Consider the following 24,967-nt stretch of genomic DNA (forward strand, 5'->3'; position numbering starts at 1 on the left):
CTGATGTACTAGCAAACCACAAAGGCTGAACAAAATGCACAGGACAAGTTTCAAAAACAACAGACTGACTTTCACTGACCCTGAAGATCACACAACAAGAATAAATGTATGACAGATAGGTTTGTGACTACGGAAGGTATTGCAATGAGGGAACTCTTGTAAAAAGTTTAAAATATAACAATTACTTTCACTAGGAACTTTAGCAGTATGAAACAAGCAACCTAAACCCACATACATGTGTGCAACATACAGTTTCATGAAAAATATTTGAACTAGTAAGCTTATTATATGTAACAGTACTATTGTCTTTAAATTATAGGATTCTAAAACGTATAAAACTGGTTTTCCTTTCATGTGATTTATATTAAAATGATTTTTCTTGTTCTCAGCATTGAAAATTTAAAGCTGTTAAAACTAAACATCTCCTTTCATTGGCAAAGAGTTTTTGGTGGGTAAATGCCACAATTTGGTTAAATCCTGACAGGCTCTGAAAACTCTCAAGGCTTATAAAGATCAAAAAGTTGAGAAGTAATTTAAAGTTGAAAAGAAATCAGAAAAATGATGAAATAGTTTAATATCCATGGTGGATTAAGCTTCAATATTCACATTTTAGTTATTGTATTGACAGTGGTACTGACAGAACCCAGTAATATTAGCCAGTCTCTCATTCAGTACCAAGGAATTCATTCATAAGACTATAAATGACACTAAATCACACAGGTGGTAATGTGAGATCATGTAATCATAAAAAATAACTGATAGAAACACTAAGGGTCTCAGCTGAAGGTAACAATATATTTCATTTAACTTAGAAGCAGTTATCTTAAAGCAAACAAAACCAGAACTTCACAGTTTGGTTTTTCCATGAGCTGTTACATTGTTCTTAAGAGGACTGTAATGGTTAATATGGATGAATAAAGATAAAACATGTTGATTCCTGTATTTTCCTGTTTTAAAGCTCCCATTCCTGAGAAAACCCCATTATGCCTCATTCCTTATCAAAAGGATGAATTTATAGTTTGAGACAGATTAATGAAATAATCTGAAATAATTAATTAAGATCCTGCTGAGCAAAGTGAGTAACACTGAAACAACAACCTCCTCTATGGGATGCATCTTTTAGATCATTATAAAGACAAAACAGATTAATTGGCAGGCAGCATAGATCAGCTGCATTCCACCTTTACATCAATCTTGAAAATTTATTATTGTAAAAATGTAAAACTTTGGGGGGAAAAAAAGGTCACTTACCAGTAGCCAGAGCTGTTTGCTATGTGTGGTATGCATGCACTTTGGCTCTTTAGAGGTCCAAATGTCAGAGGTATCCAACATCATAAAATGCAGGGGTTTTTGGCCCTCACAATATACAAACACCTGAATTTAAACAACCTTGTGAAACATGACCAAGGTTTCTGTGTTTATGAGTTAACACATCCTAAGCACATAGTCTTGACCCAGCAGTCCATGGTAGTTGCACTCCATGTGTAACTGAAGTTAACTTGCATTCAAACAGACTAGGGCACAAAGAGAAAACAAGGACAGGAATCCAGAGAAAACAGATTTTGAGGACATCTCCTCCAAAACAGTGCTCCAATTAAAATTAAAAAAACCCAAGCAAACAAACAAAAAAAGGACACATGCTAGCTATGGAAAGGCAGCTAAATACCCATCAAGCACAGTAAAAACCTTGCCAGGGCATGCAAAAATGTGGGCAGGAATGCTAAGGCTCAGAACTAAAATTGGCCAAAGATGTCAAGAATAATAAGAAAGGTTTCTACAGTTATGTGAGTAGTAAGCAGAAGCACAGGGAAGATGCAGAGCCATTGCCTAACTAGGCAGGGAAGCTGTTCACTGCTGATAAGGCACAGCTCCTCAGTATCTTCTTTACTTCCATCTTCACCAGCACAGCTGGACTGCAGAGCACTGGATCAAGTATCTACAACAATGCATGTGTCAACCCACCAGTAGGTGAAGAGCTGCTCTGCAGCCCCTTGCAAGGGCTCAACCCACAGAAATCCATGGGCTCAGAAGAAATCCACCCTAGAATATTAAGGGAAGTGGCTGACATGGGTCCAAGGCCACTCTCCTTAAGAAGGCTTGACAATCTTAATAGACATTTCCCATGCTGAGAGCAATCACTGCAAGATGTGACTGGACAGCGCACTAGATAGTTTGTCTCCTCTGGGGTCCTGCTCCCATGGAAGGCTGGAATGAAAGATCTTTCAAGGTCTCTTCAAGCAATAAAGATGGCTGAACTGAGGGATTCAATTGCTAAAAATTTACATCTGTAGATACACTGATATTTTCTCAGCTGTTTCCAAAGCTGGACAGTACCACACGAGGCTGCATCAGCTGAACCTTTTCGTCAACTCTAAACAAAGAACTCCATATTATACCTGAGGCTCAAGCTATGGAGTGGAAAATTTCTTCAAGAGTGTGAGAGAGATTTGCATACTGTGCTTCATTACAAGGGAAAGGAAGTTTTTATTTCCATCTTACTATTACCTGGGTTTCATAAATCTGGAGAATATTAGAGTAAAACTCTTCCAAGAGTAGTGGAACACCTGGAAAACTGCCTCCAATATATTCAGAAGTAACATGTTGTCAGTTTCCTTTAAACTTTTAATGTAGAGGACTGTAAATCTTCTGTGCCTGCTAGGGTCAGAAGCGGGTTAGGGATAGCAAGGGACTAGAAAGCACAGTCAGAATTTCTGAGGAGAGCTGAACTGGAGAATGATCAACCTCCAATCTGCAACTTGGTCCTACAGATCAAAAATGGGCCTCTAACTTGTGGTCTGGTAGTGATCCTCAGATGCTGAGAAAAAACTACAGAACTCAAGAACTCTATAACCCAAGCCTCATCTTGTAGTCTCTTGGTGTGAAGGTGGCCTTGGAACTGCCACTGCAGAGTGGGCAAAGGCCTCCATTCAATCTGATCCTCTGGCTAGGCAATCTCTGTTGCAGGCATGTGTTTCTTGATTGGGTCATGCTCTTCCTCACTCAGTTTTGCCAGAGAAAGAAAGGGGTCATGCTAAATAGAACTCAGACTTGACCCAAGATTCAGAAAATCCTAAATGCCAATGTCTAGAGAAGACCATCATTTTCACTAGGGTATTTCTCTCATTTTAAGCAGCAGGAAATAAACATGCCAGGGGTGCTTAACTTCCTGGTGCAAAAGGATTCAAGAAGCAACCACATGTCAGTGTTACTTGTCATGTGAGTCACATCCTCAAGACAGAGGAACACTTAAACTCGTTCTTAGATGGAACTGTGGAGTATGACTCAGGCAACATGCATGGAGTATCTAGACCCATTTCTAATGAGCAAAGGAAAAGCAGCAGAGGCTATGCTCCCATATGGAAGGACACTGGATTTGACAAATTAAAATTTGAAAAGTAATCGTACAGGACTGGTTGGAAAAGAGAATTACATACCCAAAGGCTAACCATTACATAAAATAAAGACATGGACAAAAGTTGAGGCATCTAGAATGCCTCCATCACTGGGCACTGAGTGTTAAAGAGGGAGGAGTAGTGTGAGAAAGCTCTGAGACCAGAAAAAGCAGAAGTGTGCTGTCTTTAAATGCCTGCAGTATACACTTCTCTGTTAGTTTTTCATACTATAAAACAGTTGATGTCTACCACATTATTGTTAAAATATAGTATTCTGTTGCATCTGCAAAACAGTCACTACTGACTCTTTGCTGCTTCTGTTTTGATCAGCTGCATCAATGTTAACATCAGAATATTTTTAAATGTGAATGTCTTTTATTTCCCTGCACTTGGGGTATGGTATCCAGTGTTTAATTCAGCAGGAAAAAAATCACTCTTCAAAACAACAGCCAAAATTAAGCTGGGTCTTGTCTGCATGGAAACTGGCCTTTTCAGGATGTTTGATTATGTATATTTTCCATTTGATACGTGAAAAAGAACTAGCAGCAAAACACTGAAAACAAAGCTCAGAGAGGAAAGTTAATTTATTTGTCTAAAACATCAAACTAAGTTGAGATACCTTAGTTCAATCAAAGCTTCTTCAGTTTCCTCATAAGCCTGAACTTCATAAACAAATATTCCAAGTCCGTCTACCTACAAAAATAGGATGGACAATTCTTGACCTTCTTCAGATATCAAGTTAATTTACAAGTCCTTGAAGACAGATGAAGAACAGGATATCCTATATTAGGATATAGGAAGGGATCCTATATCCTAATACACTCCACCACTTTTCCCAAGTGTACTGGAAAGGAGGAATATGAGCCTTCTTTGGAAAGGTGCACTGGAAGGCTTATGACCATCTCTTGGAGACAGGGTATGCATTTACATCACCATGATTGCCATGGTACAGAATCCTGGACTGCTCCTTTTACACACCATGACCTATGATCTGAGAGTTGTAGTCTGCTGTCTCCATTCTCAGAATGTATGGGATGATGCTGTCAATCTGAACATTGCCAATCAGTCCTGCGAAGAACAGCTCTTCAGTGATGGCAGCACTCATCAGCCTGAGAGCAGGCAATCGCAGAAGAAGTCTAGATAGCCTGGAAAATAAATTTGGTGAGAAGTGTTACTCAGTAAATCACAGATTTTGCTGTTGTTCTCCATGATATCATTGGCAAAAGAAGAGAAAAAAATTACAAGGGACACTACTGGTCAAAGTTTACCATATCTAGTTCATTAAAGGCTTAAATATTTAAATCAGAATAGCATTAAATTTATGAATAGTACAGAAAATGTGCAAATGTCTGTCAACTACGTGTACTATATATGTTTGGATTTGAGACTAAATAAGGAAATATTCCAAAAAGATGCAACTCAAATTGCACGCTACTAATATTTATTTTGGATATTTAATTTTAGAAAGTAATAATGAGATGAAAAGTACTACACATAATATGTTTGACCATGTGCATGATATTTGAAGTGCTCTAAAGGTAATTCCTTTATTTTAATGAGGTAAGAAGAAAATGAAAAGCTGTACAAATCAGTGATTCTGAGAAGAGAATCAATCAAATAAGCATCTAAGTTTACAGACCTGTAGGTATCATCCGGATACGCCTTTGTTACATAGTCTTGGAACTCCATGTAAGCTTTTTCTTGAAATTTCTCAATCTGTACCACATTTTCTAGACCTGGGTGATCTGAAAAAAAAAACAAACCCTCTTCTTTGTTATACTCATTCTATAGAAAATGAACTAACATCCATACAGACTATCCAGCTGCCAACATACTGAAATAATTATGTGGTAGCTGCAGCAACTTCAGTTTTAGTTGTGGACACTACTTCACCCCATTATATTTCTCTTTCTTTACATTTATATTTTACTTAACTTTCCATAAATAAACTCAGACATTTGAAAGAGTTCGAATAAATTCAGTGTTTACAATGTTTATGTCAGTCTTGATGATACAATCCTGTTCTCTGTGTAGCAGTAAAACAGGATTGTTTCAACACACTGACACTTTCTGGAACACTGGATGCACAAGTAATATTTAGGTGAAATGTGAAGTATAAAATTAAGATCAGTGGAAGAAGCAGAATAAAAAGCTGTGAACTGTTTCCTAAGACATGCACAAAACACATTGAATCATAGAATATGCTGAGTTAGAAGGGACCCATCAGTATCACTGAGTCCAACTCCTGGGCCTGCATAGGACACCCCAAGAATCACACCCTGTGCCTGAGAGCATTGTCCAAATGCTTTCTGAATTCAGATAGGCTTGTATGTAGCAGACTGTTCTTTCCAACTATTTGGTACAAAAATTGCTAATGTGCTAATCATAATTTTTAGCAGTGATTTGAACTTACACAAAATTTAAGCGTTGCTAAAATGAAAGGACATCAATTTACCGCCAAGTCACTCTCAAAAATTATTAGGTAGTAATTCTGAACTCTCTACATGGTCTGTAATTTTGTTATCCATCTGTCTGAATGTAAAAATTTTACTGTCATGGTAGCATGACAAATCATGTAGATGAAGAGTCAGAGTTGACATGCAAAATGCATCACTTTGTGCTGCTGCTTTTAGAGGCATGTCAGGAACACAGCAAGAAGTCAGCTTCTGGAAAGAGTTCTTTGAAGACCACTGTACACTTGCAGCCATTTAGAAAGATGTCAAGTCGTCTTGGCACACCCTTTACATAATTTCCTTGTCCAAGGCTGTCTTGTGGCAATCAAACAGCTGGCTTGGCACAGCTGAATCACCAGGGCCTACTGAAGCAGAGGTTCTTACCTTAGGGCTCTGCTGCATGCACAGGCCAGCCCCCTCCTGTAGCACAGCAGTAAAATCCCTGCAATTATTATTTCTGGCCTGTGAGTCATTGCCAGGTCATCCCTTCTGTTCAAGGTACCTCAAACATGACTTTCACATGTAGCAAGATTTTGTTATATGGCTTAAGGATCAAGAGTCCTGACAACACATTGCCATTAAAGCAACTACTCATTAGTAATGTGACTTTGAAAACATCAGCTAAAGAAAATTTCTCTCAATCATGTGACTGGACTAGAATATTTTCCAAGGTATTTTTTCTTCTACCTTTTGTGTTGTCAAATATAATTGTAAGGACACAAACTTCAGACTAAACAAATAGGTAAATACTACTTTGCAAGTGCAAGGTTCCTCAAGAAGTATTTTTTGGTGTCTTATAGGATTGATTTTTCCACACAGGCCAGAGGATTCTATCATAAATCCTAGTGGACATAATTCTAAAAAAATGGACTTGAGGCATTCTACCATAATTTTGTTTCTTTCCTGAAGTAACCTCTACCAGTTCTTTGTATAGGAATGCCATGAAAAGGATTGTTTTGGGGTAAGAACACTTGCAGGAGATTTGTATCTCCTGCAAGTATTATTTATTAAAATTAAACCAGCAAACATCCACTATCCATCCACTTAGAGAAAGTCTCTTCTGTAATAATGGTGTCTTTGGAACTGTTCAATCTTCAGCAGGAAAGGAAAACTGCAAAGATTTTCAAGCATGCTTAACATTGTGTTTAAACTGAATGGGTTTAATGGTGAGTCCTGCTTATCAGGAAACTGAAACTGTTGCAGTGATACAGTGAACTGTACAATCAAACACACAGAACCATGCAAGACTCTCCTGGTCATAAGGACTGACAGCAGGATTATGTCTTGGAGTAAAACACCCAGGATCTGATTTTCCTCAGTGACCCACAATAGAAAAATATCACAATAGGAATTCCTCTGGAAATTTATCATCTTTTCTGAAGGGTTCTGACTCTACTCATATCACTTTTTATTTGCATGAATGTCTGTCATCTCAGAAGTCTTCTATACTGCAATATATATATATATAAAATTATATATATATATAGGTAACTGTAAGATATGCAGGGTTTTGTTTGCACACTGATTAATACCATGAATTCCTGCTGATGCTGCCACTTTTACTGGTAGATACTACATATAGAAAAGATAATACAAATCTGAGGGAAACTGCAAAGCAAGAACATCACAATATATGAATTCTATATATTAGAAAACCTGCTTAAAATTTACATTTTGGAAGTGTCCAAGTTCTAAAAGATTTTCTCACTTCAACTAATTTTTCTGTGTAAGGGTGAACTGCAACTGAATGCAAAAAGAAAGTTCTTCTTGGATCTAATAACCCTACAGAACTGACAAGAACCAAACACCCAGATCTCCATGTCCTACACTACTGACAGGGGTCATTAAGATTCTGTGAGCATTTGAACATCCACTCCAATCTTTTCTACAGGACATCAGCATCTACAAAAGGCAGAGCAACAAGATTAAGGAAGATGATGGTGCTTTTAACACATTCTAAAGTGAAATGGAGTAACCGACGACACTTTCTAAATGTGACAGTGAAAAACTCTTGGAGACAGAGGAAGTACTTGAGATTTGCATATTTTTCTTTCATCAAAAGACTTGATTTGGCTTTGTATTAAATCCCAATTTTGAATGATAAATCTAAGGCCTGCAGGATGCTGATACAATACCTAAACACCTTTTGTGAAAAGTTAATTCTGCAACTTCCAAGTAAGAAAATTAATTTTCTATCTTTCTACATCCAGGCATATGAGATACACAATGTAATTACTCAGTAAGTACCTACCGTAACCAGAGGACTCTTTCCTCCCTATTGTACACTAATCACCCAGAAGGGAAATAAAGTTGTATTACCTTCACTGTCTAATGCATGTCTGGAAATGCTACTGAGAGTATATTAAACAAATACTGTTTAGAAGACACAAATAATAACATAAGTGAATGCTTGTGATGCTCATTTGTCAGAAATGCTTATGCACTGTCTGTGTGGGGGAGAGGTGATGTTTCTGTAATTCTGAATGGGAGAACTGATGCCCAGATAGTTCTTCATATATTAAAATCCCAAGTTCAATCTATCTGATCTGGATGTGCAAGAGCAACACTTCAGAAATTTTTTTTTCTGAAAAATTAAACTGCAGGTCTTTAGAACATGCACTCCAGAAAGGAGGCACAGAATTAAAAGCAATAAATAAATAAATGAAAATAAAAAACCCCAAACAACCAAAAGCATAAGTGGCACAGCCACGAATAAAAATCTACAAATAAAAAGAATCAAAGTCTCTCCCCGCAAAAAAAGTCCCCAAAGCAACCTTCAGTTATTTACATTAGAAGATTAACCCTCCTCTTCCTACAGTCCTTACAAACCTTCCAAGATTGCTCAACAAATAAGGCAGTAACTGCATATAATGAAACAGGTATGCAGAAATAAATAGCACAGATTAAAATGTTACATTTGGAATAATTACTTACCAGGACTGAAGAGGACAATTGCTTTCAAATATGCATATTCATACCCATCCAGACACAGTTTAACCATGCTGTTACAAAACTCTTGCAATTTGAAGACATGCTCCATTACTAGTCTTCCTCTGTCTGTTGGCAGCTTATCTAAATCAAGACACACATAAGAAAAATTCCCAAGTTAACACGCATGCAAAAATGTGTTCACACTGGAATTTAAATAATATTTTTTATTAGATTCAAACAATGGGAAATCTATGTCATGTAAAAATTCCTATTAGGTCTGAATAATCTTGACACCAGCAATTAGGGAGTATTAACTCTCTTTTTTTCCACCTTTTTCAATTAGGCTCTTCCTGCTAATGCTTCCAAGTTATGAGGCATGGGCTACAGCTTGAAATGATCAAGGAAGGAAGAAACTCCTTATAAGTAAAGCATATACTGCTAATGCTGACCTGTGCTCTGTGCCTAAGGATCAGGTGCCACATGGCAGGACAGTGTCCAGCTTTGTGGGTGGTTTAGTCAGAGACCATGCCACTGCTGGGAAAGGAGAACTATTCATCTCCCCTGATTTACACTGAGGGGAACATGGTTGGTGCACAGCTGTTCCCCTTGAGTCAGCAATAGCAAAGCAGCCCAAAAACCCATAACCCATCCACAAACTTGATATCTCTTGGAGATACTGCAGCTGGCAGACTGCACAACTGATCTTTGCAGTCAACCTGGATTCCCAGTTTAAATGGCAGAAATATGTATTTTTAATAACGATAAAAATATGACTAGTTACTACAATACTTTTTCTGGTAAACATAAATTACTATTACATAGACTAAAATTTCCAGATTCCATTTTTATCTGCTAGAGACAATCAGATTTGTTAGCTGTTCCAGTACATCTCACTATTTGACTCGTTTGTTTTAAGCTATTGTTATTTACAGGAGGATCTTGTGGATGTTTTTAAATCACAAAAACCCCTTGGAAATAATTCTTTAATTACCTTATCATAAAAGAGGCCAACTGATATGTCTTTCATTTAAATGAAAAATATGCCAAAGATGCAGGACATAGGATTACCAAGGAACAAAGTGTACTTAGTGGAGATCTGTTGAAGACTTCCATGCAGACTAAAACTAATACATGGAAGTCAACAAGCCAAGTTATCTAAAGGAACTGTATCACCAAGTTGGCATTTAGCTGCTTTGTGTCACAGCTATGAAGAACAAGGACAGGTGGGTCATTCTTTACTTTGTATCCTTCATACAGAGGAATCATATTCACAGTACCCCTGTGTTCTTAACACTGATGCTGCCCAAAATATTCCTAATTTGGGCTGATGATATTAACAGACAGCAGAACACTATTAGACAATACAAAACACAAAAATTAAAAAAAAAAATAATTTGGAGTTAAATATTATAATAGCTGACTTTTGCAAAATTGCTAAAATATTCTATCTTGGGGACTGTAGTTGCTAGTATCCTTTTGTTTCAATACTAACATGAAATTTTTTAAACAGTAAATTTACAATTACAATTGAAGAATAAATAGCGAGCTTCTGTGCACTTCAAAGTTTAAAAAATATCAAGTAATTCCCCAAGTCTGCAATGTGCACAGTATACACCTTACCTTGTTGTAAACTGCCTTGAAGGTGATTAACAAAAGCAGCTAAGATCGTTGCCACATTCATAACTTGTGAGCATTGTGCTAAACCAAGCGTAAAAAGTTCATTCCAGCAGGCTTTTACTAATGATATGCTGTTATCCTGTCTATTGAAAAGCACAATAATTTAATAAAACCAGCCATTTGCATTCACACATTTTTTTAAATCTGAAGAACACTTCATAAAACATTAATCTAATTCAATCATTACAACCAACACCAAAATGAAGTTCTGCATCATTTTACTTTGCATGCTAGAATTAAAATACCTTGTTTAAAGTGACTTTTGTAAAGCAATACATTTTTGTTTAAGTGACCTAAAAGGAGATAGATTTCTATTACAAAAGCAAGCTGAAGTTACAGTAAATGACAACTGTCACAGTGTACTCCACCATACTAGTTTTCTTAGGATTTGGGACAACATTTGTATGCATGGGCAAAAAAAGATTGCATTGTTCCTGTATTTAGACATAGAACAGACTCACGGGTTTTGGGGTTTTTTTCCACTTGAAAACTGACAGGTTGGTATAGTTTTTTAATTAAAGATAGAGGTGACATGGAACATGTGTGATCAAGCTTCTGAGCTTCCTGGCTGCTACTGTCTGCATCCCTTTCAAGTTTGGAATAAGGTTTGAAATACAGACTTCAAAGTATAAATATCAGTCATAAGGATTTATTTGCTGCAGCTTAAAATAAAAGATATCAATTCATATTCAGCCACTTTCATATTAGTAACCTAACTTTTAGTTATGCCAAGCAGCTCTAACTCACAGAGCTGAACAAGACCTCAGTACCTTAGAAAGCAAATCCCACCAGAAAGGAGCCAAATTCAGGTAAGACGTTTCAGTTTTAGCCAGTGAATACAAATAATGGAAATTTAAAAGAAGTACAAGATCTATCAAAGAAGAAAAGCATATTAAAGCCAGGATTTCAACTACAAAAATACAGTGGAATGGATTTTTGAAGAATGCAGATATAATCTTCAGGAACAGTTCTGATGATTTAGTGCAATCCTAAGATGCTAAAAGACTGGTGAACACAGACCTGTCCTTAACTGGATTACTAAGAGCTTACTGAGAGCACTATTTCCATTCTGATCAAGTTCTTGTTATGGTAGACTTGATACTGTACATGCAGCTTCTGCACATATTGGTCACATCTTTGTTCATCTCCTTTAACATAATCAGAGGGACTGTGCTGAGCACCATTGGAAATACGGTGTACTGGCTACTCCTCTGATATGTGTGTGTAGATAAAAATATCAACTACAGCATTTTTATGGCTGATCAAAGTTACACCGGAACCAGTTCTTAAGTTTGCTTAAGCAGCCTCACAAAACTGTAACCAGCTTGTTACCAGCGTGGTGATGGTTTCAGTAGGAAACTCTCTTAAGAACAAAGATGCCCAAGCAGGAAGATGAGCTAATCAATATCTGGCTTTATTAACTACATCATTAGGTCAAAGACAACTATCCTGCTGTGACTAAAGGAGAATGTTGCCTGAGGAGGAAACAACCTAGGTACAATTATCCATCTTCCTTACAAAACCATTACTCATCATGCTCCATGAATTTCTCTTCAGTTTAAAAGTGAAATGAGTCACTCTTCTGAAAGCCAAAATTATAGGATATAATGTACTCCAACTATAGAGGGTGCATTAATTTCAAATACATCTCTACTTGAAAATAGTTTGCATTTTAGGCGCTTCAAAGAGAAACTGAATTTATGTTATTTATATACTGTTGCCCATGATCTTGACTGGGTCTATAAATGCTATTACAGGTGAATATTAACACTATTATGGCAGCTTACTCCTCCACATTTTTTAAGCAGAAAAATATATTGTGAAGTAACAGATAAAAAGAGCAGGTGCAGATTTTTCTTGCTAAATCTTTCTGGCGAGAGAGGTCTTCTGTACTACATTTTATTTTTAAGAAGCAATTCCCATTTTTTATTAGAATACCAATTTGTACTAATTTGCAGTTGTCTCTCTGTAACCAAAACCTTTTGACATAATGTACTATGTCTATTTGCTATGCATTTTGTAATTCTGCAGGTCAACAATTTCTACCAGAACAAGACATCATATTTAACTATTTTTTTACCCCTACTATTCTTTAACTTTATACAATATTCCTTTGTCCTTCTCCAATACAAAGGCTTAATTACACACAATGCAGTATCTTTCCTTAAAAAGTGTAGAATAATTTGGCTGAAGCATCTGAGTAAACATAAATGGTAATCACAGATCATCCTGCTTTTGACAGCTTGCCTAGAAAAGGGGACAATCCCCCATTTTAAAAAAGGAATTCTCTTTTCTGTCACAGGCTATTTTGATATTGAATTAAACAGAAACACTGAGATGAGAATAAACTATCATGATTTATTCACCATTTGTGTCAGACCTGATACAGTATCTTTATTTGTATCTTCATAAAATTACTTCTGAATATAGGATAAATCAGTTTTTCCCATGTAGTTTGGACATTTTTGTTTTAATGATGATCAGCAATGGACTACAAAACTGAACCTAAGTGATACACTGAATTCTGATGGAGAAGCAGGATGTTATACAAACTATAAAAAGAACAGTTAGAATTACCTTTTGGTTACAGGAACAAATTATTTTTGGCAAATCTTCTGAAACTAGACAACTTCATTCTGAATGTCTGCTGAATCTAGCAAACCATTTTCTTCATGTAGGTTATTAAAGGCAAGATTATTACTAGTAATTCACCTTATAAGGATAAAAATTTTGGAGATTCAGACAGGAGCTTCTTTTTGGTGATTGCCTGATAAGCATCAGGATGAAGCATAGAGCTGTAGCTATTAAAAAGCTGATAGAAATTCCTATTTTCTCAAAATATTTAAGAAGCAATAGTGTGAAGGTGTTTGTTTTAAATCTACTCCTTTTTCTTACAAAACCCAACCAAGTCCTGAATTTGGAGTCAAATTTGGAGTAGTTTTAATTCTGAAAATTTACCTTACAATTAAGATTTATAACAGGTTTAATTAGTAGTTTTATATTTTTACAAGTCCCTGAAGAAGCCAGCAAAACCCAGGAATTCAAAAGCACATGTGCACAATGTAAGTGAATAAAGGGAACACTTACCCCAAAGCTTGGAAAGATGGAATGGAACGTGCCCAGTGCATGGACAAGAAAAGCAACCTGGAGGCAGACTCACAAATATAGTGAACATTAAGATAATCAGGCATAGGAGAAGGCATGGTGAGCTGCAAAAAAGAAGAAAAAAAAGTAGGAAAAAAAGAAGAAAGTGTAAGAGTTCTTTTATTTTCTTCATAATACATTTAGGAAGAAATCAGTCTTTTGAGTTTCTTGTAAATGAAAAAATAAAATAAGTTATAATCCCAATAAAACTGAATGACTCCCTTTTACATTATTAGTCACACCATTACACACTGTATGTTAAATAACTACACAGCAACAAAAAAGACAAAGTTTGATTAATTCATGGAAATTCATGTCTGGGACAACTGGAAATCGAAAATCTCAAAACTCAACTTCTTAGACATTCTGAAGGAGTAAGAGAGAAGAATCATTGTAAGTGGAATGAAGTTGCTTACATTAGAGGAGTTACAACTCCTGGAGAGAATGTGTGTGTGAGAATCCTAGTTCACAAATAATATATTTTTATTTTATTAATTAATAAAAATATTAATTCATATTTTACAAAGAAATACAAGATAAATCTTTTGATGTTTGATCACAATACCTAATACACAGCTCCTCACAAGTCCAAAAAATATAACCAACATATATCAGAAAGGATCCTTCACAATGTAAGTAAAATTAGTGATGTTACTTGTGTATGAGAAGAAAGAGATTTGACCCAAAACAGCTTAGAACATGTAATTCTGTCTTCAGAAATTAATATTTTTTAATATAATGTTCTGGCTAATGCAGTTTTAAAGAAAATGCTGACATTTGCATTAGAGATGTTCATTTGAATGATCAAAACAGATGCTTGTAAGAGGGGTAAAGTTTAACCAAATGCCTGTTACTGAGTTTTCAGATGACCAAGCTTTTTGATATATCCATGAAAAATAAGGATATAAAGGATGGAAAAAAAAAAAGATAGAAAGAATTCCTGCAACCTTGTAAAATGAGAAATAAATCCAGAAAATATATGGCTAACTAACACAGCAACTGTTTTTAAGTCAATTACTAGCATGCTAAAATAGGGTATCTACAAAAACAAGAAAGTGACAGATACACTTAGAGGTCTCAAAATCCAGCTGCAGATTGCATCAGATCCACTCATTCAAGTGAGAATGTGGATGCTGACTCAGCTTCATGCAAGGAAATGCTGACTCTGCTCCATGCAAATACTTTGTCTATGTAAATCCTTTTGTATGGCTTACCCAGTATTTATAAAATAACCAGTGCAGCTAAACCACTGCAGAGTGCAGGACTTTCTTCCAAACAAAGAATTAACCAGCGAACAAAAGCAGTTTATTAACTGGAAATTAATGCTAATACCTGAACAAATACTCCTCTAAGAAATTCAAAATAAAGCTTAGTCAGGTTATTATTGTACATCACTATGCCAAAACAGTTACAAACAGTCAACAGTAAGAAAGCATTCAGTACCCTGAATGCTACATGAGCATCACTGAGTAGTGGCCCCTCTATTTCCACGATGTTCATGCTTGTTTCTCCACCAAGCAGCTGTGCACTGGTGTCAACGCTTTCAGAGTTCTGGCATGCTGCACTCTCTCCTGGATTTAATGCTTTTGCAAGAGTATCAAATGCCCTGTAAGATCACAAACAAACAAAAGGAAAATTTCATTTTAGACACTGTTTCAATTTAAAAGGAACCTGCACAAGTCTGAAACCTGCATATAGAAGTCTGTTTCAAAGAGTGAGTTTTGGAAAATAAAAGTCAGCAGGCATGCTCTTCCTGACATTCTATCGAACTCTGAAACAAAAATTAGCAGCAGATCCTGTTTACACTACTTGCCAACAAATTCACAGTTATGACATATTGGTTGTGCTGCTGAATCACAGTTTGCTTTTCAGGATCTCTTTAGTGATGTTCACTGAGAGTGCTGGCATGAGTGTTTTGAGGACATGATCACCAGACTGCTGTTACAGTAACTTAGTACATATATAAATTTTACAGGCTTTATTGATATGAAGAACAAACAGAGTAAAAAAATTTTTTTTTAAAGTAATGAGTTGTAGTTAGATTTTCCAACTTAATTTGAAAAGACTGCTTCAAAATATGTAAGAGAAAGCACTCCCATGCTTTCAATACAACCCTTAGTACCCTCTGCTGCATGGCAGTGCCTCTTGGCTGTCACAAGCACAAATTCCAGAGGGCAGATGTCAGGACAAGCACAGATGTATTACTCAGTATTTGGCTGCTTGATAACACATGTTGTTTTTCTGCTCATGAATACACCTGAGAACTACAACTGACACACCTTCAATCAAAAATACAGACGACATCACTGCCTACAGACACATGACGTATCCTGGGAACAGCAACATTTCTATACAGTGTTGCATGAAAAACTCATGCACTGAGGCCAGAAAACTTTACAAAAGCTAATGTATGTAGTGTCATTCTCAATTTATAGATGTGTTTATTACCACAGAGTCTAAAATCACTGATTTAATTCCAAAATCTGGCATAGAACTTGGCCAGCTTCTCTACCCCCACACTCTCCCTAGCTACATGAATTCACTAACACGCTAAAAAAAAAAAAATCTAGCTGTTTAACATGACTATGCACAACCAAATGAAATATCACAGGGAAAGAGCTGCTGACACTGCCTCAAGGCTTGGGATGGTCAATGAACTCCTTTTTGGGCCTCACTAGCCTGTGCACCTTGATGTATACACACCAGGGTGACTAGGGCATACACAAGTGGACTGTACAGACATACCTGGCCATCTTCTGTCTCTGGTATGCACAAAGTTGGCACAAAGGGAAGGCACTCATGGCTCAGCTCTAGAACTATACTATGGACTCCTGCTAGAAGATCTGAGTTTCAGGTCTTCCATAATTCACTCTGCAGTCTTAGGTAGAACAGGCAAACACAGCAGCTCAGTGACAGCTTTTAAAGAAACACCAGGATCTCTGCAAGGTTCTTCATGTGGCAGGGACAGAAATTTAAGAGAACAAGACTTGCCCTTTCCCCAAAAGGTACATGTCACATGCATCTGTCACTATCCTGTATTTATTCTAGCACAGACTGAAGAATGCTAGAAAAATAGTGTGGGCATGTACACTTGTTAACCATGTCTGTCCATGACACTTTCTTCCCAAGTCATTCTTCAATGTTGCTTTCAAAGAAATCTTCTCCCTCCCATCTCATTAATTGCCAGTAGTAAGCCAGCAGAAGTCAGTAGCAGCTTTGCATCCTCATGGCTCAGCAATGTGAGTCCTTTCCTACACAAAGCCCCACCATGAGCAAGGTCTGTAAGGTAAAACACCAGGAAAAGGAGAATCTAGAACAAAGCTTGCCTGGGAGCTATGAAAATCTAGCCCACAAAGTGAGAAAACAAGGCATAATCAACATTAAAATACATGGTATTGATATCCTTTGCTACAGACAATTTTGGTTCTCTTTTTGTCAGGCTCGGTCATCAACAGATATATAAGATTGCAGATAAACTGTAAAGAAATAATATAATGAAGCATTAGAGAACAAGGCACATAAAACTACAATATAAAAGCAATGGGTTGCTTGCAGCAAAACTGAAATAGTAACTACTGCAAGCAATGAATAAAATACATGAAAAGCATGAATGGATGAAATGTGCTCTCTGAAGTCCCTTAACCTCTTCTTCCTCAATAAACATCCACGTCTGTTAGATCATGCTGGCATAGGGCCTGACAGGGAACTCAGTAATTTAGAGAAAATTTTTAGTTTCTCTTGGAATAACAACTTCCCTTTCACAGCAACATTTAATTAGCTATTAGGTAACCTACTTGACAAGAATATGTCAAGTCAGAGCTCTTTCAAGCTCTCTGGCTGAGAGACCCAGATGCCTTTTATAGACACTTTTAGAACTGAACAGAAACCCTGAAGTTGGTAAAAATAAGCATCTAGAAGTCCCAGCAAATGAAAGATTACTACATCTCTCTGAACAGCCATAGTACTGAATGATGGCTATCAGCACACGTAACAATACCACTTACATGGCATACTCTAACATTCTTTACTGAGGAGGACACAGTAAGGGCCCAAATCAACATCTATAAGAAGTCAGACTGACTTTCTAAGCAGTATATAAAGAAAGGAACAGAAAAAAGTAATCTGCTTGCAATTACACAAAGCAGTAGAGACCACAGGGGAAATCAGATTTTTCAGCCACTATATGCCCACCTTTTTCCCCTAAACAGATTTACTCCACACACACTTTCAGAACAGAATGTAAAATGTGGGTGGTGTGTAAAAGAATATTGCTGGGACAGCAGTCAGAATCTTGCATGAAATGACAACCAACAGGATTGTGACTCTTACACATATGCTCACCACAATAGCTCAGTTAAAACCAGTGCTGAACACAAGTTTTTAAGATAGTGAATGTATTAATATTGGTAGTGAGAATTCTCTAACTTCTCTTGTGTAGGAGGAAATTCCTTTTCAAGCTTTTAAGGCGATTAATAGTTACAGGCACTTAACACAGATGAGATCGCTTAAGAACAAGAACAAGTTTTCCAGGATGATGCAAAGTACTAAGACTACAGTACAAGACCTAACTAAGACCTACCTTAGCAAGGCCAACCAAAAGGTAAGAAAATCAGCTGTAACATTTATACTGAAATCAATTTCAAGTACAAACAACTAAAAGGATTTATTTCTGTAATGGAAATTTCTTTTAATTTCACTTGGAAGAATCTTACAATATTTACCTTCTACATGAGCTTATGCTGATATTACTATTACTTTCAAAGCAGATAAATTTCCTACATTGTGATGAATTAACTAATTGTCTGATCTGAATTGACAGAGACCTTGAAAAGGATAGTATTTTTAAGTGTAATATGCCTTACCTTGTAACATCACTACTAGCTTGTTCTTCTTGCTTGAGTTCAGATAATGATGCATCTCCATTACTCAAATTTTCAATCATGGATAGCTCTGTACTGCTTTGTGACACGTCTTTGCATTTACTGAGATTTGCTAATGAAGTCACTACATTTGCCAGTGTACTTAAATCTCCTTGACATGCTTCTACCTAAAGGAAAAGAACAGCTTTTAATTCTCAGATAATTGGCAGCAGTAAACCTGCAAGAGAAGAGTCTAGCTTTCACATAAATGAAGAACAGAGCATATACAAAGATCTACCCGTAAGAAAACTGTTTTCAGTACATAAGTAACCACAATACAGCCATCAGACACTGCACTGCATCAAAAATATGGAATACATTGACATTTATTTGTAAAAGTCATAGCTATCTACTTCTTTCAGAAAGAATACTACTGATGATAAGCAAGTGCAGAAAGATTTCACATCTCTGTGCACTCGTCTATCACAAGGAATATAAGACTGCTCTAGATTATATTTTTAGCATCTTCCTTCACCATGTAAATGAGTCAGTAGTAACAGGGGAGGAGAATGAGAAGAAGGAATTAATGAAAAGTCACCTTTACAAACAAGCATAAAAAGAATTATGCTGCAGCCTTTTTGGTGTTTATGTCTTTGTTAAACTGCAAAGGAAAAAAGTGATTCAGTACTGTTTAGTAACTCAGAGAAGCAGTAAGATGTGTCCCACTCTATCCCAGCAAAAGAAAAGAAAAGAAAAAAGTACATTATTACAGACAAGTGTGCTGCTGCTAACACCAGACAGAACAAGCAAAGCAAAATACATGAAAACAGCATGAGGGTGCCATTGGTCACTCTTCATACAGGGTACCATTTGTTGTCACTCACCCCTAAAACAGGGCACCAATCGGACAGTGGTCACATGATTGACACCAGTGCCAGTCCCTTGTTATCTAAAAACTTCCCCTGATTGACAGAGAACTCAAAAGATTAGCACCAATGATGGTAGCAAGCATCAGCAGCTTATTGAAGCCTTCATACCTTCTCTCTGTTACGATGCCACAAGCAGCACCAAGCAATACAGACCCCTTCCTCTCACAGCACAACCTGGTAGTTCTAACACCACCTCTCTCCTCCTAACTCTTTACATCTTTTCTCTCAGATGCATAACACCTGCCTGCCCTTTTACTCTTTTGTGATTGGTCAATACACATCAGCATTCCATGCTGCTTCTCCTTCAGTGCTGGTGTCACCTGTCTTACACAGCTGCAACTTATCAGGGGCAAGACTGCCTGCAGCACTATCTCCATTCTCTCACATGAGGTAATTTAATATCAGCTAGAAAAACAGAAATACTGTGCCATATGTGAAGAAGCTACCACATTACTTTAGTGGATCAGTAAGTGCAACAAAATGGAAACAAAGAAAAAATAGGTCATAAATAAAATTGTTGATGAGATAAATCTTATCAGCTTTGCCAAAAAAATAGTGATTCAGGAGAAAAACATATCCAACCGTATTTACACATGGCACTGTTAGAGTGTGTAATAGTGCCATAAGAAGTTGTGAACACTTCACTTCATTTGTACAAAAGAGCAGGGCAAGTGTCAGGATTATCCCAAAACAAAAATTAAAATAATACTGCCCTTAAGGCTCCTAAAAATGTGAAGGAAGGGCATTTACTTTGTTGTGTTTTCAGTGTTTTTACTGTGTGATGCTAAGAGGATTCTTGTAAAGAGAAGGCATTTGTAACAGTGGTGAATGTTGTAAAGGAGTGTTTTAAAAATTAATATAACCAAATAGAACACCCTTCTCTCCTTACATATACAATTACAGCAATTAGCTCTACTTATTGTATCAGTAATAACATCACATACCTTATCTGGAGTCATCAGCACAGTAGGTTCACTTTTTATTGCAGACGGATGAATGTTTACAAACATTCCTGATTCCAGCAAACCCGTTGATCTGACAGAAAACAGCACAAGTTTTAATTTTGATTAATTTTAAAATTCAATCTTTTTTTTTTTTCTAGAAGACAGAGATAGCCACTTCTGAATACAATTTACATACCTTGCTGTTTCATTGTCTGTTACAAAAGTTGGGGTTGCAGCTAATGGACTACAGAGATCTTTCCGAATGTAGATCTTTTCTGTAGAAGCTGCACAGTTCGAAGATTTTTCTCTTGACACTTCAATAGGTTTCCTCTCACACTGTACAGCTACAGAAATAATATCCAACTATTAAATCACCCTGAATTACAGAATAAGAAATAATACTTTCTTCTTTATTTAATATTTGTTTTAATAATAATCCTGAAAATAGCATATATATATATATATATATATATATAATCTATCCCATAACCACAAGCTAACAAGTTGGATAAAAGCACACCAACTTGATGAGTTAAGTGAAATGATGTAGTAGTCAAAGTCTGAGATGGAACATAGTGCAACATTTTAAAGTTAAAATTAAGGGAGACATCCCCTCATTTTTAACTTGAATCAAAGCGGCAGCTTAAAGCTTCTTATTTTCTCAGTTTCACTATCTCACACTCTCAGTTCCTTTGTAAAGGACTCATGGTATGTTTTTCCATGGATTGTGGGTCTGTGTTGAACCCATATAACTTCATCCACTTAATGACGATTCTCAGGTTAGGACCTCAGACAATACAGAGGGAAAGGTACATTCACAAAGTTGAGTTCAGACCATTTAAGATAAATCTGGGCAAGACCTGGCCCACAGTCACTGACTTCAGAGAATAAGTGGATTTTTAAATTTGAATGACTCAGTGAAACAAGGTGGAATGAACTGGGGCTTTAGCCTACAAATGTATCATCTTGCTTTGAACATTAAAATGAAACTTACAGTATTACCCTCTATAGGGAAAATGTGGAAATGTGAAAAATGTGTAACTTCAGATAAAAATTTTTCTAGATAGCAGTAGACTGTGATGCTATTCAAATTTTCACACTGATAAGCATCTTAAACCCCTATGTTGTAATTTTAAGTATTGACAATGCTGTTGAAGTCAGCCTGCAACCCACAAATAGTGTTTTAAAGGGTGGGAGATGGAGGCAGTATTTAATCTTCCTTTGTAAATGCTGTGCTCAGTAGCTCTCACTTTGCTAAGAAAAGGCCAAGGATTCTTCAAGGGACAAATAACCCTCACTTAGGGAGCTACAGTCCAAGACCATGTTAAGTTTTCTTTCCTTTCCTTTCTCCACCCCACTGAGGAATGAGACTTCCTATCACCAAACAGTCCTCTCCCCCACTCACTATTCCCCCATGACCCAGAGATTATTTTCCTGCCTTCTGATCCCTAAGCCAAGTGATTTTGTTCTGCTTAAAAAGTCTTCTGTGGAGGGGCCTTTTCTTACTTACTGCCAGCTGAACTAGAGGGCAAAGATCCACTTTCACTGCCCCAGCTTTTCCTCCCTTTCTGAATTAATTTCCTCTGTGTTACTGATTTCTGCTGACAGAGGCAGGGCTGTAAGGAGGAAATGTCCACAGAAGTTCAAGAGGGTCAGTAAAGTAAGTGCAGGATGACAGAGAGCAGAGAACAAGACCAATACTGTATGTACTACAACAGTGTCACAGTATTAGGTCTGAAGAATTTGTGTTTTGTGTGATTTTCTGTGTATTTAGTATTCTGATACTGCTGTGATATTGCACTACCACTACATCTAATGTATGGAAAGCTAGAAAGGAACTTGGAATCTGCACGAATCGGTAACAACTGAACTTTAGGTCACTACGGATCTCTGCCTTGTGAATAATTGTCTCTGCAGAGCTTTGCCAAAAGTGAACAGCAATCTCAGTTGTGGAAAAACAAAGAAAAGTAGAGTTCAAAAAGTTCAGTAACTTAACTTGAACTGCACAAAAAAAATGCAGACATGTTTGATATTTGCCACATAGGAGTAACAATTCATTCACTTTCATCATGTGGGATGGAGCTTACGAAGCTTTTAAAGCAAACACCTGAAAGCATTTAACATTCTGATATACCAAACTTCCTTAAAAGGAAAAAGATACAACGATTTAAAAATCTGTAACCAAAATAACAATTTGTATCTATACAAAGCATATCTTTTGTAGCACGAAGCAGCTGGCAGGTGCAGCAGTTAGCTCTTATTCAGACTTACAATCCTGTTTCATGCCAAAGGCGATGCATCTCTGCAGCCTACAGTACTGGCAGCGATTCCGGTGGTGCTTGTTAATGACACAGTCCTTCGTTCCTCGGCACGAATAAACCAAATTCTTCCGTATGCTCCTTTTAAAGAATCCTTTGCATCCCTCACAGGTCACTGCTCCATAATGACGCCCTAGTTCCAAAGCAACAGAAAATGTGACATCAATTTTACAGTATCATATTCATTTCATGGACTTGACATTTATTAAAGACAAAGTATTAGCTATTTTACCCAGAAAAGGAACACTTGTTTTTCCCATTGCAGATCTTAAAATATACTGAGGCTATAAAACATAAAAAGCAAGAGCTGTTTTTCTAGTTCAGAGCTCTTAAACAAGATTTTACAAACAAGAAAGTTGCTTATCAAATTATTTCCTTATCTGCTGACAGCAGTGTTAAAAAAGACTAAGAAAATAGGTAAGAACATAGCAAAAAAAAATTAATTTATAGATTCCTCTAGTGATTTTCCTGTGATTTCTCATTACAATTTCAGCAGTTGAAATTGTATGCCTTAAATCTAATCCAACAATGGAAAGTGCAAACATGGCATTGACAGCATGAGGCAATCACTTCAAAGCTTTATTTTCACCTTTCATTTTCCTAACAGGGTAATGGTATGTCCACAGTTCTTGCAGTAAAGCATCAATGAAAGAATAATCTAAAAGAAGTACAATGTTTTTTTCTGAAGACCAGTTCTGCAAGTTTTATATATAATATAAAAATTTCTATAATATACTACAAAAAAAAGATTTTATTTTTAGAAGTGAATTATTTTGATTTTGCATAAAATAGAAACATTAATGAAAAGGATTGATGAAGGCATGCTTGGCAGTTACAACAATTTTAATTTATGAATCCTTGAAATACATATGGCACATTACAAAATAAATCACAAATATAACCTAATTTAGGAGAAAACATTTTAAGGTTCTTTCCTGAAGTTTCTAGAAATTCTGACAGGTTTTCTAGATTCCTCTATAACAACCTTTTTACCACTACTAAAATGTGAAATTTCAAAAGCATCATATGTATTAAAAGAATATTGTCTGAAACATTTTAGTAGCAGCTGGATTATGAATATTCATTCTGCAAAGTAGCAGGGCTGCTTTTTTTCACCTACTCCTTTGATGTAGCTTCTTGGATTCCAGCTTGGAAGTATCTGCAAAGCAGTTTTCATGACAGTGCTTGTCACATGGGAGGCTCCCCAAAACCTGCAGCTGCTCAGAGGAACATGGCACTGTCCCCAGAGTCACTACCACTGCCCACTATTCCAAGGCCAGCACAGGAGGAAAACCTCCTTGGATCTCCAGCCCCTCAAGGGAGACTCCAGCCCTCCTCTGGGGAGTCAGAGAAGCTTTAACAATTAGAACATACCAAACAGATCTTTGCCTTAAGTTTGGCAGAAATTTCCTTGAGATGGGTGAGGTCTGACAAGTATTTAGAGCTCTAGCAACCGTATTTTTTATGTAAAACTTTGCCAATTTTTTGAAAAAAATATTTAATACATTTTACTTTCTAGCAAGTTTGCTCCCTGCTGAAGGGAGACCTCACAGTGGTCTGCAGGTTCCTCACAAGAGGAAATGGACAAGCAGGCACTGACCTACTCCCTCCAGAGCCAGGACCCAAGGGAATGCCACAAAGCTGGTCAGGGAGATTTTAGGTTATATTTTATGAAAAAGGTTCTTCACCCAGAGGGTGGCTGGGCACTGGAACAGCTCCCGAGGGAAGTGGTCACAGCACCAGCCTGACAGAGCTCAAGAAGAGTTTTGACAAGGCTCTCAAGCACAGGGTGTGACTCTTAGGATGTCCTGTGCAGGGCCAAGAGTTGGACCTCAGTGACCCTTGAGGGTCCCTTCCAACTCAGGATATTCTATCATTCTATGTAAAACAACAATAAACTCTATCCATGGATACTAGAGTACCACTTAGTGAAATTCTCCACTGCATGTATAGAAATTTATACATGTATATGCAGGCAAACTGTTACGCAGCTTCAGAAGAATTTCAAACTGCCTTTATAAAATTGCACCACCCTAAAAAAAAGAGAGAAAAAACCAAATACCTGATGCTTTGTCTCCACACACAACACACAGATCAAACACTTTATTTAGGCCCTGTTCATTGGGGGAGTTGTCCGTTAAAATCTGAAAAAAAGTGTGAAATAATTTAATTTTTTTTTTTTTACCATTTAGAAATAATAAAATATATCTCATGCTCGTGATTTTTGTCTAAGATAGGGGACTAAATCTACAAAGTATCATATTTTCTTGATTACATCTAATACTGCCATGCCACTGTGCTCCCTTTCAAGAGGGAACAA

The 24,967-nt window shown here is 36.8% G+C and overlaps 1 protein-coding gene across 8 annotated transcripts in view; it reads right to left on the reverse strand.

The window, feature by feature from the left end:
• Positions 1-3,958: 3,958 nt before the first annotated feature.
• The window catches only part of NR2C1 (nuclear receptor subfamily 2 group C member 1), a 47,074-nt gene continuing 26,065 nt past the window's right edge, over positions 3,959-24,967 (reverse strand). For all 8 annotated transcript variants that reach the window (XM_059472471.1, XM_059472469.1, XM_059472473.1 and 5 more), the window contains 11 exons: positions 24,710-24,791; positions 22,601-22,780; positions 20,526-20,673; positions 20,330-20,420; positions 18,460-18,644; positions 15,041-15,203; positions 13,541-13,662; positions 10,397-10,536; positions 8,780-8,917; positions 5,032-5,137; positions 3,959-4,537 (listed from right to left, as the gene is read on the reverse strand). In XM_059472471.1, the coding sequence (XP_059328454.1) occupies positions 4,363-4,537; positions 5,032-5,137; positions 8,780-8,917; positions 10,397-10,536; positions 13,541-13,662; positions 15,041-15,203; positions 18,460-18,644; positions 20,330-20,420; positions 20,526-20,673; positions 22,601-22,780; positions 24,710-24,791 (1,530 nt within the window). In that variant the 3' untranslated portion in view covers positions 3,959-4,362. The remainder of the gene's footprint in view (positions 4,538-5,031; positions 5,138-8,779; positions 8,918-10,396; positions 10,537-13,540; positions 13,663-15,040; positions 15,204-18,459; positions 18,645-20,329; positions 20,421-20,525; positions 20,674-22,600; positions 22,781-24,709; positions 24,792-24,967) is intronic.

The sequence above is a fragment of the Ammospiza nelsoni genome, chromosome 5, assembly GCF_027579445.1.
Source record: "Ammospiza nelsoni isolate bAmmNel1 chromosome 5, bAmmNel1.pri, whole genome shotgun sequence".
NCBI classification, from domain to species: Eukaryota; Metazoa; Chordata; class Aves; order Passeriformes; family Passerellidae; genus Ammospiza; species Ammospiza nelsoni.